The sequence below is a fragment of the Harpia harpyja genome, chromosome 4 (genome assembly GCF_026419915.1).
Source record: "Harpia harpyja isolate bHarHar1 chromosome 4, bHarHar1 primary haplotype, whole genome shotgun sequence".
NCBI classification, from domain to species: Eukaryota; Metazoa; Chordata; class Aves; order Accipitriformes; family Accipitridae; genus Harpia; species Harpia harpyja.
Window position 1 is genome coordinate 62,380,460 of NC_068943.1, and position 14,210 is coordinate 62,394,669.

The 14,210-nt window shown below is 36.9% G+C and overlaps 1 protein-coding gene across 2 annotated transcripts in view; it reads left to right on the forward strand.

The window, feature by feature from the left end:
- Positions 1 to 14,210, forward strand: part of ENPP1 (ectonucleotide pyrophosphatase/phosphodiesterase 1) — a 58,728-nt gene that overhangs the window by 24,901 nt on the left and 19,617 nt on the right. For both annotated transcript variants that reach the window (XM_052784373.1, XM_052784374.1), the window contains 8 exons: positions 2,162 to 2,259; positions 5,814 to 5,893; positions 7,288 to 7,407; positions 8,501 to 8,610; positions 9,846 to 9,911; positions 10,221 to 10,293; positions 12,388 to 12,496; positions 13,650 to 13,781. In XM_052784373.1, the coding sequence (XP_052640333.1) occupies positions 2,162 to 2,259; positions 5,814 to 5,893; positions 7,288 to 7,407; positions 8,501 to 8,610; positions 9,846 to 9,911; positions 10,221 to 10,293; positions 12,388 to 12,496; positions 13,650 to 13,781 (788 nt within the window). The remainder of the gene's footprint in view (positions 1 to 2,161; positions 2,260 to 5,813; positions 5,894 to 7,287; positions 7,408 to 8,500; positions 8,611 to 9,845; positions 9,912 to 10,220; positions 10,294 to 12,387; positions 12,497 to 13,649; positions 13,782 to 14,210) is intronic.

Sequence of the window (14,210 nt, forward strand, 5' to 3'; positions counted from 1 at the left end):
AGGTCAGTTTGTCTAGGGATTTTACTGGAGTTGCTCCAAAGAGAGTGCAGTTAACGTGGTCTGTCAAGCTTTGCTTCCCTGAGCACAGGGCTCATCACTAACTGTATGAGTTTCAGCATGTGTAGAATATACAAGCAGCGAAATGGCCAATCTCCCTAGTTGTGGCAATGGTCTATTTTGCCAAGTTTAATTTTACATGTGCGAGAGGGTCAGTAGCTGCGTTTGCAGACAACCAAAACATGTACTTAACAGTTGGTTTGCTTGTAACTGCCAAACCAGAAACGGTTGTGTAAAGTCCCTTTCTAAGGAGTAGTTTTAAATTTGGTTTGGTTTTTTTGTGGGTACTTTTTTTTTTTTTAGTTAAACTTGTTGTTAAGTAATATTGACCAGTCTTTGCATCAAAGTTCATATTTTATTGCAGGAAACTTTGCAGTGGAGATTGTTAGACCTCTGCATTGGAGGGAATCAATTTATTGGGGTGGGCAGCGGAGAAGGTATTTGCAGAAGTTGCAGAGATCAGAATCTGTGGTGCAAAAGATACTTGTAATATGGGCAAAGGTAGTACGTGAAGTTTCCCTACTCTGTTCTGCCAAAGAACTTTAATGATCTTCAGACCAAGACTAATTTCTTGCTCCCAGCTAATTGCCCTAAGATTTTCAAAATATGGTATTAAATATACCATATAAATAAAAACCGGGCTACAAACACACATCTTACAAATACATCTTAATGTTTCATTCTGTCTGGGGTGTAGGGTAGGCTATGTAATGGTTCTGACTAGTGAAATCCTTTTGGCTGAACTGTTGTCCAAATTGTTGATTAAAATTTTTTTAGGATAGACATGTTTTGATTGCCTGACTAATCTTCAGTTTAATATAGTCACCTTTGTTTGACTGAAATAAGGCTTATAAATGTTTCACTTGTAAATGACTGTTTGGATCTTTTTGTGGGGTGCCTCACTAAAGAAATTGTAAACACTTTATAAATAATATTTGTCTTCTATCCTCACTGTTTTATTTTGGGAAACTAAAGTGCAACAAAGTTTTTAAAAAAAAAAACATTTTCACTTTACAATTTGTAGACATAAAAAGGAAAAATGAGCTTGCAATTGGCATGTAAAAAATATTCAATTCTTCTATGCAAATCTGTATTTTCAGTGGTCGTTGCTGCACTGCAGTGATTTTTTGCAGTCTCACATGTCTTCATATCTATAGGTCAAACATAGGATATTTTTTCTTCAAGGAAGAAGTTACTGATGACTATTCCCATTGTGATGCAATATTTTAAGTGCTTACAGTTGGAGAGAAATTGTTTGAACAGGGCTGAAGCTGGGAGCAAGTCAAAGCTGGAAAACAGAGGTCCTGTGGAGATTGGAAGGCGAGAATTTATTTTTGCTAGTTCCAGTGAAATCAGTTTCTGAATTTATTTGTCAAGTTCCAGGCAGAAATACTGGTACAGTGTTCCAGTCATAGGGCCACATTTTTCAGTTCAGAGATTGGTAGTACTTCTGGTACAGTAACCAAGTTCTTCTTTGTTACGTGATCTTGATAAGATGAAAGGAAATGTGTGTGTTATAGTTGCTGATTTAACATATCCTGTACATTAGACTTTCTTATGGTTTTGTGCACTGTATATGTAAAAAGATAAATTCCTTTGTTTCAGATAGATTACAAGTTGTTCAGGAGCACAGTGAATAAACGAAAGCCATGGCTTCACGTTGCTTTTCCTCTTTCCCTTCTCTTACCCTTGGGGAGGGAGGTTGGGTTGGAGGGGCTGAGTGTTGCTCCAGTGGGACTGATTTCAAGATAAGGAGTACCAAACCCACCAGATGGATTACATGAGCATCTTGGCTCGTTCTTTATTTTATGGGTGTTTGTGAAATCAGGCCTTGTCATGATTTCCCTGTGCTTGCCCTACTGTGATACTCAGCCTCTTTGGGCAGGGTTGCTATGCCAGCCCACAACCAGAGGGACCAGATGGCTGGCTGCTCAGGACTGCACCGGCCTGTGAACCTTCCTGCTTAGGAAGACTTACTTCCATGGCCTGGTTTATAGTCCCATAATGAACATCCTCATGATTTAGGGGAAACTTTCTTGAAATAAGTGATAGGAAATTATTTCTCAGAGTCTGTCTTTTAATACTTCAATTTCTGTTTGTTCAGATTTACCAAGTCTCCAGTGTTACTATTTTCATTGGATGGCTTCAGAGCAGAATATTTGCAGACTTGGGGTGGACTTCTACCTGTTATTAGCAAATTACGTGAGTAGTTTCTTTGTCTAAGCAATATCATGATGTCTCACCTGAAAAATCCATAGATGCGGCTATGCTTACTCTTTAAAATTCTCACTCTTCTTCTATGGAAATGGAAGTTGTTGCTCTAAACAACTGTGTACAGAGAGCTTGAGGTGTGGGAGGGTGGAAAGAAAAAGAGAGACAGGGCATGAGGAAAGGGCTCTTTGGATTTTCCGTGAAACCTTAAAAATTAAGTAGTCCTTCCTATATTTAGGAGGTGGGTGCTTTTTTGCTGTGAGATTACTTTATTTCTTCAAAATAGAAGTAGACCCACTTTTTGCTCTATATTGCGTATTGTCTCATATTTAGGTGGAATGGCTTTGGAAAATGGAAAGCGAGGTAGAAAGCATTTGATTAGATTTGAAAAAGAAAATAGAGAAGGAAGAGATTAGGAACAGATGATACAGAACGGCTGGTAGAAATGTGCTGAATCTGAGAACTTTGATTTAACAAACATTTTCAGAAGAAATGAGAACCTCATAAGTACATATTTTTACCCTAGCATTTGTACTGTCTTAACTTTGTAGTGTCTAAGTAACTTTAGTTACTTTTCCTGTCTCTGTTTTGGCTGTGGTCTGTAAAGAACTGATGGCATTTCTTGTCTGAAAAATATGCCAATTTTCTTGTCATTCATAAATTACTACCTGGGGTGGCTGGTCTCAGTTTGACTAAAAATAAATCAGTAAAAATACTTGCTTTTTTGTGCAGTGGTTGTTACAACTTGATCTGTTCCAGAGGATAACAATTCACAGATGTATTTGAGGTTTTAGCTTTTTTTGGTTTGTTCCATGTTAGAATAAAATGAGGTATTTGAAACAATTTTATTAGATGCAGTTATAAAAAATTTCAACTGAAGAAGACTTCTTGGGCATTGTGAGGAGAGGCTGGCTATTACAGGTAGTTATAGCTGTGGCTGAGATACAAAATAACAGTGCCACAAAGTATCTGTAGGACTTATCTCGCTGACTCCTGTAATAAACTTGTATTTCTCTTTCCACTGAACCCATGATAAATTCTGACCACTAAGAAATACAAATATCTTGGTATCTTCATCATAGTCACTTCACTTCTCCAGAACCATGGAGGTTTTGGTGGTCAAAACTTTTTTTTTTTAAAGGATTCTAAAACCATAATGTCTAATAATACATGTTTTAGACACAGCAAAACAAGGAACAGTCTGGGGAAAAAATATTATTTCTGCATTGTGTCTGCAGTTCTACATTACTATGGAGCATTTTTTTGTAATCTGATACAAGACTTTTAGATATGATATACTACAGGATCTTCAGCTTTCTCTTGTTACAAAACCTTGCTTTCCAGGCTTTTTTCCCCTCATGGTAAAATGGTGGGTGAAAAGCTCAGATAAGGCAATTTTTCTTCAGTAAGAGAAAAATAGTCTCATGAGTGGAAATTGGTGTCACTGCGATGTATATCGCATGGCACTCTGAGGGCCTGTAGCTTCAAATCTCCATGTTCTTCATGTCCCACGTGACTAGGCACTGAAAATGGTGGAAGCAGTCATAGTGTAAAGATAAACATTTATATGAGTATGTAAATACTGCTACAGTATTTTGCTGTGCAGGAAAGGGTAATGAAATCTAGTACTTTGTGGTAGATAAGTAACAAAAATGGATAAATTGCTTGAATATTGCTGAAAAAGTGTATTGAATCCTTTTGAAGTTCATAGTTATTAATTTACAGGACTAGTAAATGTTCAAAAAGAGACACAGTTTGAATGACAGCATTTACAAAGCAGTGAACAGTTATTGGCTTTAAGTAACTTATCGGACTTCCCAGTTCTTTATTAAATTAGAACAATGTTAAATCCCTGGATTTTCCTCTTTAAAACACTTGATGACAAGTGCAGCATTCTGTTAGATAAAAATATTCCCATTATCTAGTCCTGTTAATTTAGCCATGCCTACAGTGAAATTCTGATGTCTCCTTGGAGAAATCAGTTAGAAGAGATGCCTGTAAGACAATATCATAATTTCAATTTTAGCAAGTTTTATTATATACTCATTCTCTCTGCTACCTGCTGAAAGGTGGGCAATTCAGCATGGAGCTGAAGGTTTTCAGTGAATCCAAACGTAGCCATAACGTGTGTATATGGGGCTCAGAGAAGATATTTTCCCATACTTTTATGCTGTGATATTATAATTTTTAAAGAAATCTTCCTTCTGTCTTAAATTGTCTTTAACAAGTCAGAAAGAAGAAAGGTAACTCTTATGGAAAGTCCCAGCAAAACCCCCTAGGATTTTGGACAAAAGTTTTTAAGTGTATTTTAGTCTTACTTTAAAAACAAAACAAAAACCCCCTCCAACCTCCCCATCCACCCCCACAAAAACCCCTATGATTTCAGAAAACAGCCTCAACAACAGATTTGGAAATGGTTGAAACGTGTTGAGTGTGTTGCAGTAGCAAAAATGGTGCAAGTGATGATTTGTTACTACAGAACACAGATGTGGGAGGGACTGTCTATGTAACTTGAGAGGATTTAACTTTCTGGGTTGGCTTCTTTTTATCTTGATTAGCTTAAATTGATTATTTCAACTGAGATCTAATCCAAAGCCCTAATCCAATGAGTTCAAAGTGCCTTGATGCAACGCTTTTTATGTTATCAAACCTTTTATTTCCTTTTCATTTATATTATAAAAATAATGACAACAGAGGGCCAGTGAAGACTGCCCAGTGGTGGTCTTTCCATAGGGTCATTATTTTTGGCTTTTTAGCATCAGTTAAAGTGGTTTTGGTTATCACATAGTATTTTTGAAGTTGTTGGTAAAGGCTTTTTTTTTTCTTTTTCTTTTCTTTCTGTTAAATTAGGGCCTATACATTTGCCTGTGAAAATTTAGGCACCTAACTCCAGTAAGGTCTGCTTAAGTGTTTTGGCCTGGCTAATGACTCTTCGTACTAGCAAACACTGTGCACTAATCTCCTTAGAAACCTATGATTTTTATATTAAGATAAAGGAAACTTTGAGATTCATCTTGGAATAAGAGCTTATTTTTATTAAAAACAAACAAACAAAAACCCGCAAACAAAAAGGAGACTGCAAAATACATAGGGATTTGACAGGTGACTGAGAGCACCAGGGTACCACTGCCAGTGGCCACTTCATCTCTGGGAGTGCCCAGGGTGAAGTAGCCAGTTGCTGTCAAGCAGCAGACTTCACTTGCTGCATACCAGGGCAACTTTGGAGTGTGTGATTTCTTTGATTATTCATTCTTATCTATGCATGGTTTTCATAAGGACTGTAGGTTTTGCTCATGACCATTGAAGTCAGTCGTTAGGAATATATAAAATTTGTATTAATAGCCATTTAGTCAGCTTGTAAATGAATGTGGGAAGAAAAATGAAGTATTAACTCCAGAATTTTGAAGAATGAAAACTTTCTGGGAATATTTTTTGTCTTTTTCTTCTCTTTTTCTTTTTTAAAAAGGTTTATGTCTTCATGAGAGCAGCTTGCAAGGGTTTTTATTTCTGTAATTTTGCTGATTTTTCTTTCTTCCTCCCTTTAGAGAAATGTGGAACATACACCTCCAGTATGAGACCAGTGTATCCTTCAAAAACCTTTCCCAATCATTACTCCATTGTCACAGTAAGAATTCCTGTATATTACATTTCCACTGCTGAAGAGGCTGTTCATTACCAAGTTGTCTCCAAGGGAATAGTATATTTCTTTGATGGATTATTAAAATAATAAGATTTCCCTTCAGATTATGAAAATGTATATATTATACTCTTTAATTTAGATTAACAGTCATTATATAACACTGCAGCTAAATGGTCAGATTTCATCTTAAGTAATCCAATCCTCCTAAAACTAGCTGCAAGAATTCCTGTATAGGTGGAAGGCCACATCACTTTACAACTCCTCATTTGTGTAAATATTTCCACTAAATTGCAGCTTGCTCTCTTCTGGACTAAGAGCAGCCTTACTCCTTTAAACTGCCAGCCTTGTTCACTTCTTTAAGGTAGCTTGGCATGATGCAAAGAAGAGTATGAAATGAAACGAAAGATTTGAACCTTGCATTGATGTTGACTCTGATGGATTGTACCCAAACCTGGATAGGAATGTCACAAAGCTGATCTTGTAAATTTACCACCTCTTGTGTATAGGAGGAAGAAGAAAAATGGAGGTTTTCAACACCGAATGCAGAGTTGGAATCCAGTAGATCCTTCTTAGGTTCATCACGTCAGACCTAAAATTCAGTCAAATACTTGAGGATCTGTACCTTCTTTCTTACCTTCCCAGTTTGTCAGGACTTTTGGGGAGGAGTGCAGGTTCAGGAATGAGATGTTTATTTGTGTAATCCTCACAAATATCCATGGTTGAATATGCAGCTAAGAGGCATGGCATTAATCATGCCCTGCAGCCATGTGAAAGTGTCCCTAAATACAGTATAAGCCTTTGTCTCGGCTCCCTGTTGTTGTCAAAAGTAGCAGGTGTGGTGTTTATTAGGGTCCTAGTGGTGGTGGTGTTATATCCTTTAATGTAAAAAGGAGCTAGTCTGCTTGAAGGTAGAGCATAAAATCTGTTAAAACTACCTAACAGCTGGTGCCTCTGAGAACTTCTTTCTCTGCTCACATAATGGTTATCCCCAGCTGGAGCTTTTACCTGCTGATGTGCAATTCTCCTTTGAAATCCCCAGGTTTTGGTCATGTGATGGAGGTCCAGCATAGGTAATTGCTTTGTCATTGGTACTAAAGATACAACAAACGCGTGAACTGAGATGGTGTCTTTCAGTTTGATCCCAGAGCAAGTTGCTTGCCTATTTTTCTTAATCTCACTGAGAAGCAATTAAGAATTGGAAGATAGGGCTTGGTAGCAATGGTAGGTGATGCTGTTAAATTTGTGTCTTGAGGTACTGGTGGAGTAGAAGTCGCATATAGATGATTCACTGGACATATTTGTCTAATGGACATCTCTTTGTGTAGCTGGAAGGTTCTTTTTCTTTATAACATTGTGACAAGGTATACTCTCAATTACAGGGGCTGTATCCTGAATCTCATGGTATAATTGATAACAAGATGTATGACCCCAAAACAAATGCATCCTTCACGCTTAAAAGTGAAGAGAAGTTTAATCCACAGTGGTACCAAGGACAGCCTGTAAGTATTAATACACTGCTGAGAATGTACATCAGCCTGTTATGTTACTTAATGTCACTTGGATGCACAGTGATGCTAAAAGAGTACAGAGGGTACTTCTAAGTCAGCCAAGAAGCATGACTCAGTATGATTAGGAATTACCATACTAGAGCTGCAAAATGACAAATGAAACAAAGTGTAACGGATTTTGTTGAACTTAAATGGAATTTTCTTTAAGGAGAAAACTAGCTTAAAATGACTAATAGAGATACCAGATTTTGTTCTATTTTTAATATGTTGGGCTTGCAGTTAACTTTGCTGAGGAAATTAACAGACCAGTTAGTTTTAGTAATAAGCAGTAGTAAAGGTTTACACTCTGCCCAAATTACTACTTTGTCTAAAGATGTGGTTTTAGAAGAAAAAGTCTCAGTTCAATCATACAGCTATGGCAAATCTGCTGGGACTGCTGTCAAAATGAAGTGTCATGGGAAAGTTTGGGTGAGTGCTAGCCTGAAGAATAGCAAGGGAACAGATGCAACTATTTAGTAATGTGGGGAGGACCGGATTTTTTTTTTTTTTTTTTTTTGAGGAAAGAACACAGAAGCGTAGACTTTGCAGGCCAGTGAGAAGAAAGTGGTGTAAAAGTCGGGCAGAAGGCAGACAAATCTGCAAATCATGAGATCAGCAGTAAAATCAGAAGAGTTGCTCCCATATTTCAAAGTATGTGGAGCGTAGGTCCTTGGAACTTTCCCATCTCTTCTTGCTTCACTATTCTTGAGACATTTCCCCTTCCTGGTGTTCAGCTGTGGTTCTACTATTATATTACTGCTCCCTCCATGGGAGCTAATGGTTCCTACTTCTATCCTGGCTCCCCCCTGGTGTAGCAGCAGAAAGGATGTGAGTGTTTGCCACAAGGAATCAGGCTGCAAGGTATATCTGAACTGCCCATAGTTATGACATGCAAGATTGACTGTCTGGAGTGCTCCACTTACTTACACTTTTAGTTTTTGATCTTGCTGAAAAGGTGCAGAGCTGGTAGGGGCAGCAGTGGATCTGGCAGTTACTCAGTTAATTCAGTGACCCACACTAATAATGACGACTTGTTCTCCTGCAGATTTGGCTAACGGCTATGTACCAAGGTCTAAAAGCAGGTACGTTCTTTTGGCCTGGGTCGGACGTAGCAGTTAATGGAACCTTTCCAAACCTGTATGAAAAATATAATAGGTATGTAAACTCCTGTGTCTTGGATGAATATTTTACTTTAACTGTTGCAATGGGACAGACACCAGAGAAAGCATAACTTTTTTTTTCCTGCTGTTCTAAATAGTTGTACACAATGTGGGGGGAAAAAAAGATAGGATCCAGTTAACTTTGTTTCAGTATAATGTAGATTCTTTATCTAATCATTTTGCCATTCCTCAGCAAACGTTTTAAAGATAGATGTGGAAAAATCAGCTTGAAGAGCAGCCAGCTTTGAAGCTTTAGTGCTTTTCTGTTTCTATTTATAAAAATCTTTTATGGGTGTGTTTAGAGTCATTCAATCCAAACCTCTCATACAGTTGAATATATCAGGTCATGATGTGATATTGTCCATGAAAACTAAAGTTTTACTGTTGACTGTGGTAAATTGTTCTAATCTAAAATTATTTTCATTGCAAATTTTGAAAATATTTCACATTAAGGCAGTCATATTTTAGTCAGTGATTGCTCTTCACTGCAATTAAACATTTTCTGCCTAATGAAAATTCTACATAAATCTGTTTATTACCATTTATTTAATAATCTCAAATCTTGCCCAAGAAATGAGGCTTTTCTTTTCTATGTTCCTAGGATCATTTTCTCTTACTACACCCTTCATATAGCATGGAAATTCTGGTTCTTGACTTACTACCTACATTTTTTTTTTCCTCTAGGAACTTGTACATTGTTACATGAACTTGTGTTAAGTAGCTGAAGTACTAAGTTTTTGGGTACCTCATGTTGTTACAGGTCAACATGCTTATTGTTGGTCTACTTCAGTAATTGATATAGAGCATCTTCTTTCTGACATAGTATGAGAACTTGTATTCAAACAGGTTAAACATTTAAAAAAAACCCAAAACACCCCCAAACTGAAACTTTTTCAAAACATAATACAGGAATGAAAACCTAGACACGATTTTGTACCTTGAAGCCAATTATTCTCTATTATAAACATAAGCAATACTGGGAGCTTTATCCTGATCACATTGCAATCAATGGGGACAATATTCAAGGGAGCTGTAGATCAGGCCATTAACTCCTGTGGAGTCACAGGCAATTAGCATTGATAAACTCACATCCTGCTAAATAGCTATTAACAGCATCCAGTTGAATTCAATTTTCTCTGCTAAAGTACATTGATTTTTGTAATGTGTGACTAAAATTTTTTTAGCTCTTGGAAATACACGGTTGGTTGATCTTGTGTTGTTCTGATACAGCTCAATCCCCTTTGAAGAAAGAGTGATAACTGTTCTTCACTGGCTGCAGCTACCTGAAGATGAAAGGTAGGTATACATTTGCAAGTGTAAGTTCCTGTTCAAGTGGTATTGCAATGAATTACTTTGTAAATATGATTTCTGTTTTAAACAATATCTTATGCTTTATTCTAACAATGTTAAAATATTATTTAATGCAAGCCTGTTTCTATGACTGAAACCTTTTTTAAGTTACATTAAAGGGAAATAGAGAAACATATCCTTCCTCTGAATGAGAGCATTGTTTCCAATATTTGATATCCATTGTTGAAATATAATTTCTTCAAACTGTCTCAACGTGTATGTAAAATATTACATTTTTGGTACTGTTTGATATAGACCACACTTTTACACTCTGTATTTAGAAGAACCAGATTCCTCAGGCCATAAGTTTGGACCAGTAAGCAGCGGAGTAAGTAGTTTTGTAGCTTGTTAATTTTTTTAATTTTTTTTTTTTAATTTGAAGCTTTGCTCTCACTCTATAATAAACTTCTGTAATTCATGTTAGATTAACCAAGACCATGTTCAGTATGCTTATTAGGAAAAACAAAATAAATCTGTGAATAGACAGCCCATCCATAATTAACATTGATACAAAGCATGTAATAAACAGCCTATTTAGTAAGACTAATTTTTATTTTCTTTATTTCAATAACTTTTAAATTGCCAAAGCATGCTTGGGTATGTCTTGTACGCTGCTTTATCTGCTCCTACTAATTCATTATGTTGATTTGGTGGGGGGGGGGGCGAGGTTAGACAGAAAGTTTATATACTTTCAATTTAGCAAGAACCAACATTTTTATAGCAATGGTCCCAAGTTTTGGTGATTAAGTAATCATGTTATAATTGTCATTCACTTTCTCCCAGTCTCTGTGCAAAGGTTAGATGAATATTGGTCTTATCTCCCTGCAGTTAGATTTTTATGCCTTCTCGGAAAGAGGGTGATAAAAGGGGCATTCACCCCATCACAGTCTGTGTTGTACCTATTGTATAAATAAGAAGTCTTTGGGACTGCGACTGTTTTCAAAAAAGAAGTCTGAAAAATAGCTTTACATTTTAACAAACTCAAGTGAAAAATGCAAAGGAAAAAGCTCTTGGAAATTCAGGAACACTGTAAAAATTTTCCTGTCTTGAATGGTTAGGAAGTTTGGGCATCTTAACTAGGTATTTAACCTCAGTAGTGATGACAATAAAAAGCTCTTGCCAACTTCTCTTGAGGTGTGAGCAGTTACTGTTCCTGTAAGGAACTGCAAGATGAATGTAAGTGCCTAGTGAAGTAGCAGACAACTAATTGGAACTGCATTATAGGGAATGTGTTCAAATTGGTTATCCTTTTGTTTGGTTAATAAGTGGATCTAAAGTTCTGTATGTTAGGAATGCTCTGGAGAGAAAGACCCTGAGGGTTTGTATATAGTCTTTCTGGAGCATCTCATCTTTGGTCACACAAAGCAAGACAGCTTATCCAAGTAGCTCAGTGAGGTAACAGAATGACTTAATTTAAAAATACTTTTTTTGTTTTGTTTACTTAACAAGTAGTCAAAAGTAGCCCCACTGGCTGTACCTACGCAAGTGAGCTTGAATGCCAGACCCCTGATCATGAAAAGTGCTGGACTGGTAGCTTGTTCTTTGGCTTTTTCAGTCCCTTTAAACTAGTTTGCTCTGAGGCTAATATCCAGTTACAATTTCAAGGACAGTTTGCTCCAGGGTCTCTCCCAACAGGGATTTTGAGGAAGAGTGCCACAGGCTTGGCTTCCTCTATTCTCTTCAGCGCTCTGGTATTCTCCCATCAGCATCTGCACCCTTAGGCATTCCCTGTTGTCCTTGGTTGTGCCCCTGGTAGATGCAACAAACATCCTCAATTTCATACTTTAAAACCACCCTCGCTGGTTATAATCTGGGTGTGTGGGTTTTGGTTTCTTTACTTTTTTTTTTTTTAAATGTCTTCAACTGAAATAACATAAAAATGCATAGCTGAGTCATAGTACGGTGTGGGGCCCAGAAAAAATTGGGGCCAGGAGCTGTACAGTGTAGACATAGCCAGTCTTCTGTAGATGGAGGTAGCCCCGAGCAGTGCAGGTGCTAGGCAGTCTGCAGGCTCCTATTTTTATTTAGCAGTATAGCTGTACCTGTTGAGTCCATTCTCAGTAGATGTAAAGACTATGCATCTAAAAGGTGTACAACTGAGAGAAGGAGGAACAGGCAAAAAGCAGGTTTAACGGGGTATTGAGAATGCTGTAAGTCTCCCGTCCTCACAGTTCCTCGTATTAGTGTGCGCTGTATGTGGTCTCTGTCATGAGTTTGGGGGTTACTGCACTGTTCTAGGTCCCCTGTGTCCTTCATTTATATCTGGACTGCATCTAGCCTTGAATGGTCTATAAGAAGAGCTCCTTATTTTTTATTAGCATGTACTGTTACAGTTTAAATTTATTCACTCTCCCTAGAAATAAATACTATTTTTTAATTGAAGGGATTAACACTTACTTTACGTTCCTATTTTGTCCTGCAGGTCATTATGGCATTACAGAGAGTGGACAACATAGTAGGGATGCTGATGGATGGTCTCAAGCAAATGAACTTGCATAAATGCCTGAACATTATTTTTATATCAGATCATGGTAAATTTTATTTTATAAAATATATCGGAATTTTGAAGAGCTGTTTTTATGAAGTAATATTCTGAGTTTATACTTGCATGTTTCCGGCAAGGTTAATGAAGCAGCTACTACCTAGAAATTATGTTTTTTATTATCAAGATGCTGTAAGAGATAATCAGTGTAGGTGAGAATCAGACTATTTTGAGGGGGAGGGAGGAGAATTGGAGAACGTAGGGAGGGATTAAACAATTTTCATATTTTATTCCTAATTCCTCATGTGACCATTAGCAGCCAATAAAAGAAATAAAAATGTGAATTGTAAAAAATAACTTCATTTTATTCTATCTTTTAACTATACTACACAGCAATAGTTTGAGAATTGCTGAAGAAGTGAAAATACAAGCCATATCTTCCTTTCAGTTATTAGTTCCCTTATCCATTATTAGAAGGCTGTGAATATGAAACTTTGATTTATTGCTGTAATAGCTTTTCTGTATTTCTGGAATTATTTCTATAAGTTATGTATTTTACCAATACATTTTTTTCTGCTTCTTTTCCTGACAAACAAAATATAAGCACACTTCTATGCAGCACGAAATTCATTTGCAGAACTCATTGCCACTGGGAATGATCCAAGCCAAATATCTATACAGGTTTAAAAAATGTTTACAAAATGAATGGAGGGTAAATCTGTCAAGAATTAAGAATTCAAATGCAATATGCAACTTGAAGTCCCTTTTGACTTCTGGAAACCGATAAGGAACACTGCAAGGAAGATCAGTCCATCCATAATTGCTGTGCTTATGGGGTATTTCTCTAGACATGTTACTGAACACTATTAGGTAGGATATTGGGCTAAATGAATATCTAGTCTGACTGTTACTACTGTTCTTAGGCTCATAAGATTTCTTTCCCTTCAGAGAAGAAAATTTATCCATTTATTCAATTGCAGTATCTTTCTCAGCTGAGGAAATGGCTGATTGTGTGTATTTGTGTAATATTTTGTTTTCTGTGTGCGAGTATTGTGGTCTCCTTGGATCAGATGTCTTGGGGTTGCTGATAAAGACTTGAGAAATTACTTTTCTGACTTCTACAACTTAACTTACATGTCTGCTCAGAAAGGCTACTCTACATTGATACTCCCACTTTTAATAAAATTTATTTCCTTTTGCAGGGATGGAAGCAGGGAGCTGCAGAAAAACAGCATATCTGAACAGCTATCTGGATGATGTTCAACATTTCATGGTAGTACCTGGTCCTGCAGCTCGCCTAAGACCTAATAATGTTCCAGATGAGTATTTCTCTTGTATGTAATTGCTAAACTAATTTTTGTTACTTGGTTATATGCTTTTGTACTTTACGAATACAAGCTTACGATCCACACATTCCACTGGTAAACGTGAGTGAAGGTCAGCTAGGGACAACCTGGATAATGATGAAAAGAAAATACTGAGTAGTGCACCTGTGTTTTTAAAGACCATTTGACTTTGCAGGTCTGAAAGTGTATTTGAATCCTACAGATTACTTTTGCAGGCTGCCTCAGTGACCAACTGCAAATGCTTTTGCCTTGTGAATGGTATTCTTTTGAATCAGATCTCTGGTGCTCAAGACAGACCAAAAATCTCCCCTTGTGTCTCACCTACTTTCCTGATTTACCAGTTTATGTATAAATTTGCTGTATTTCTGTCTTAAAGGAATGTTAGATTGTTACTATCTCTTACATATTATTTTATGA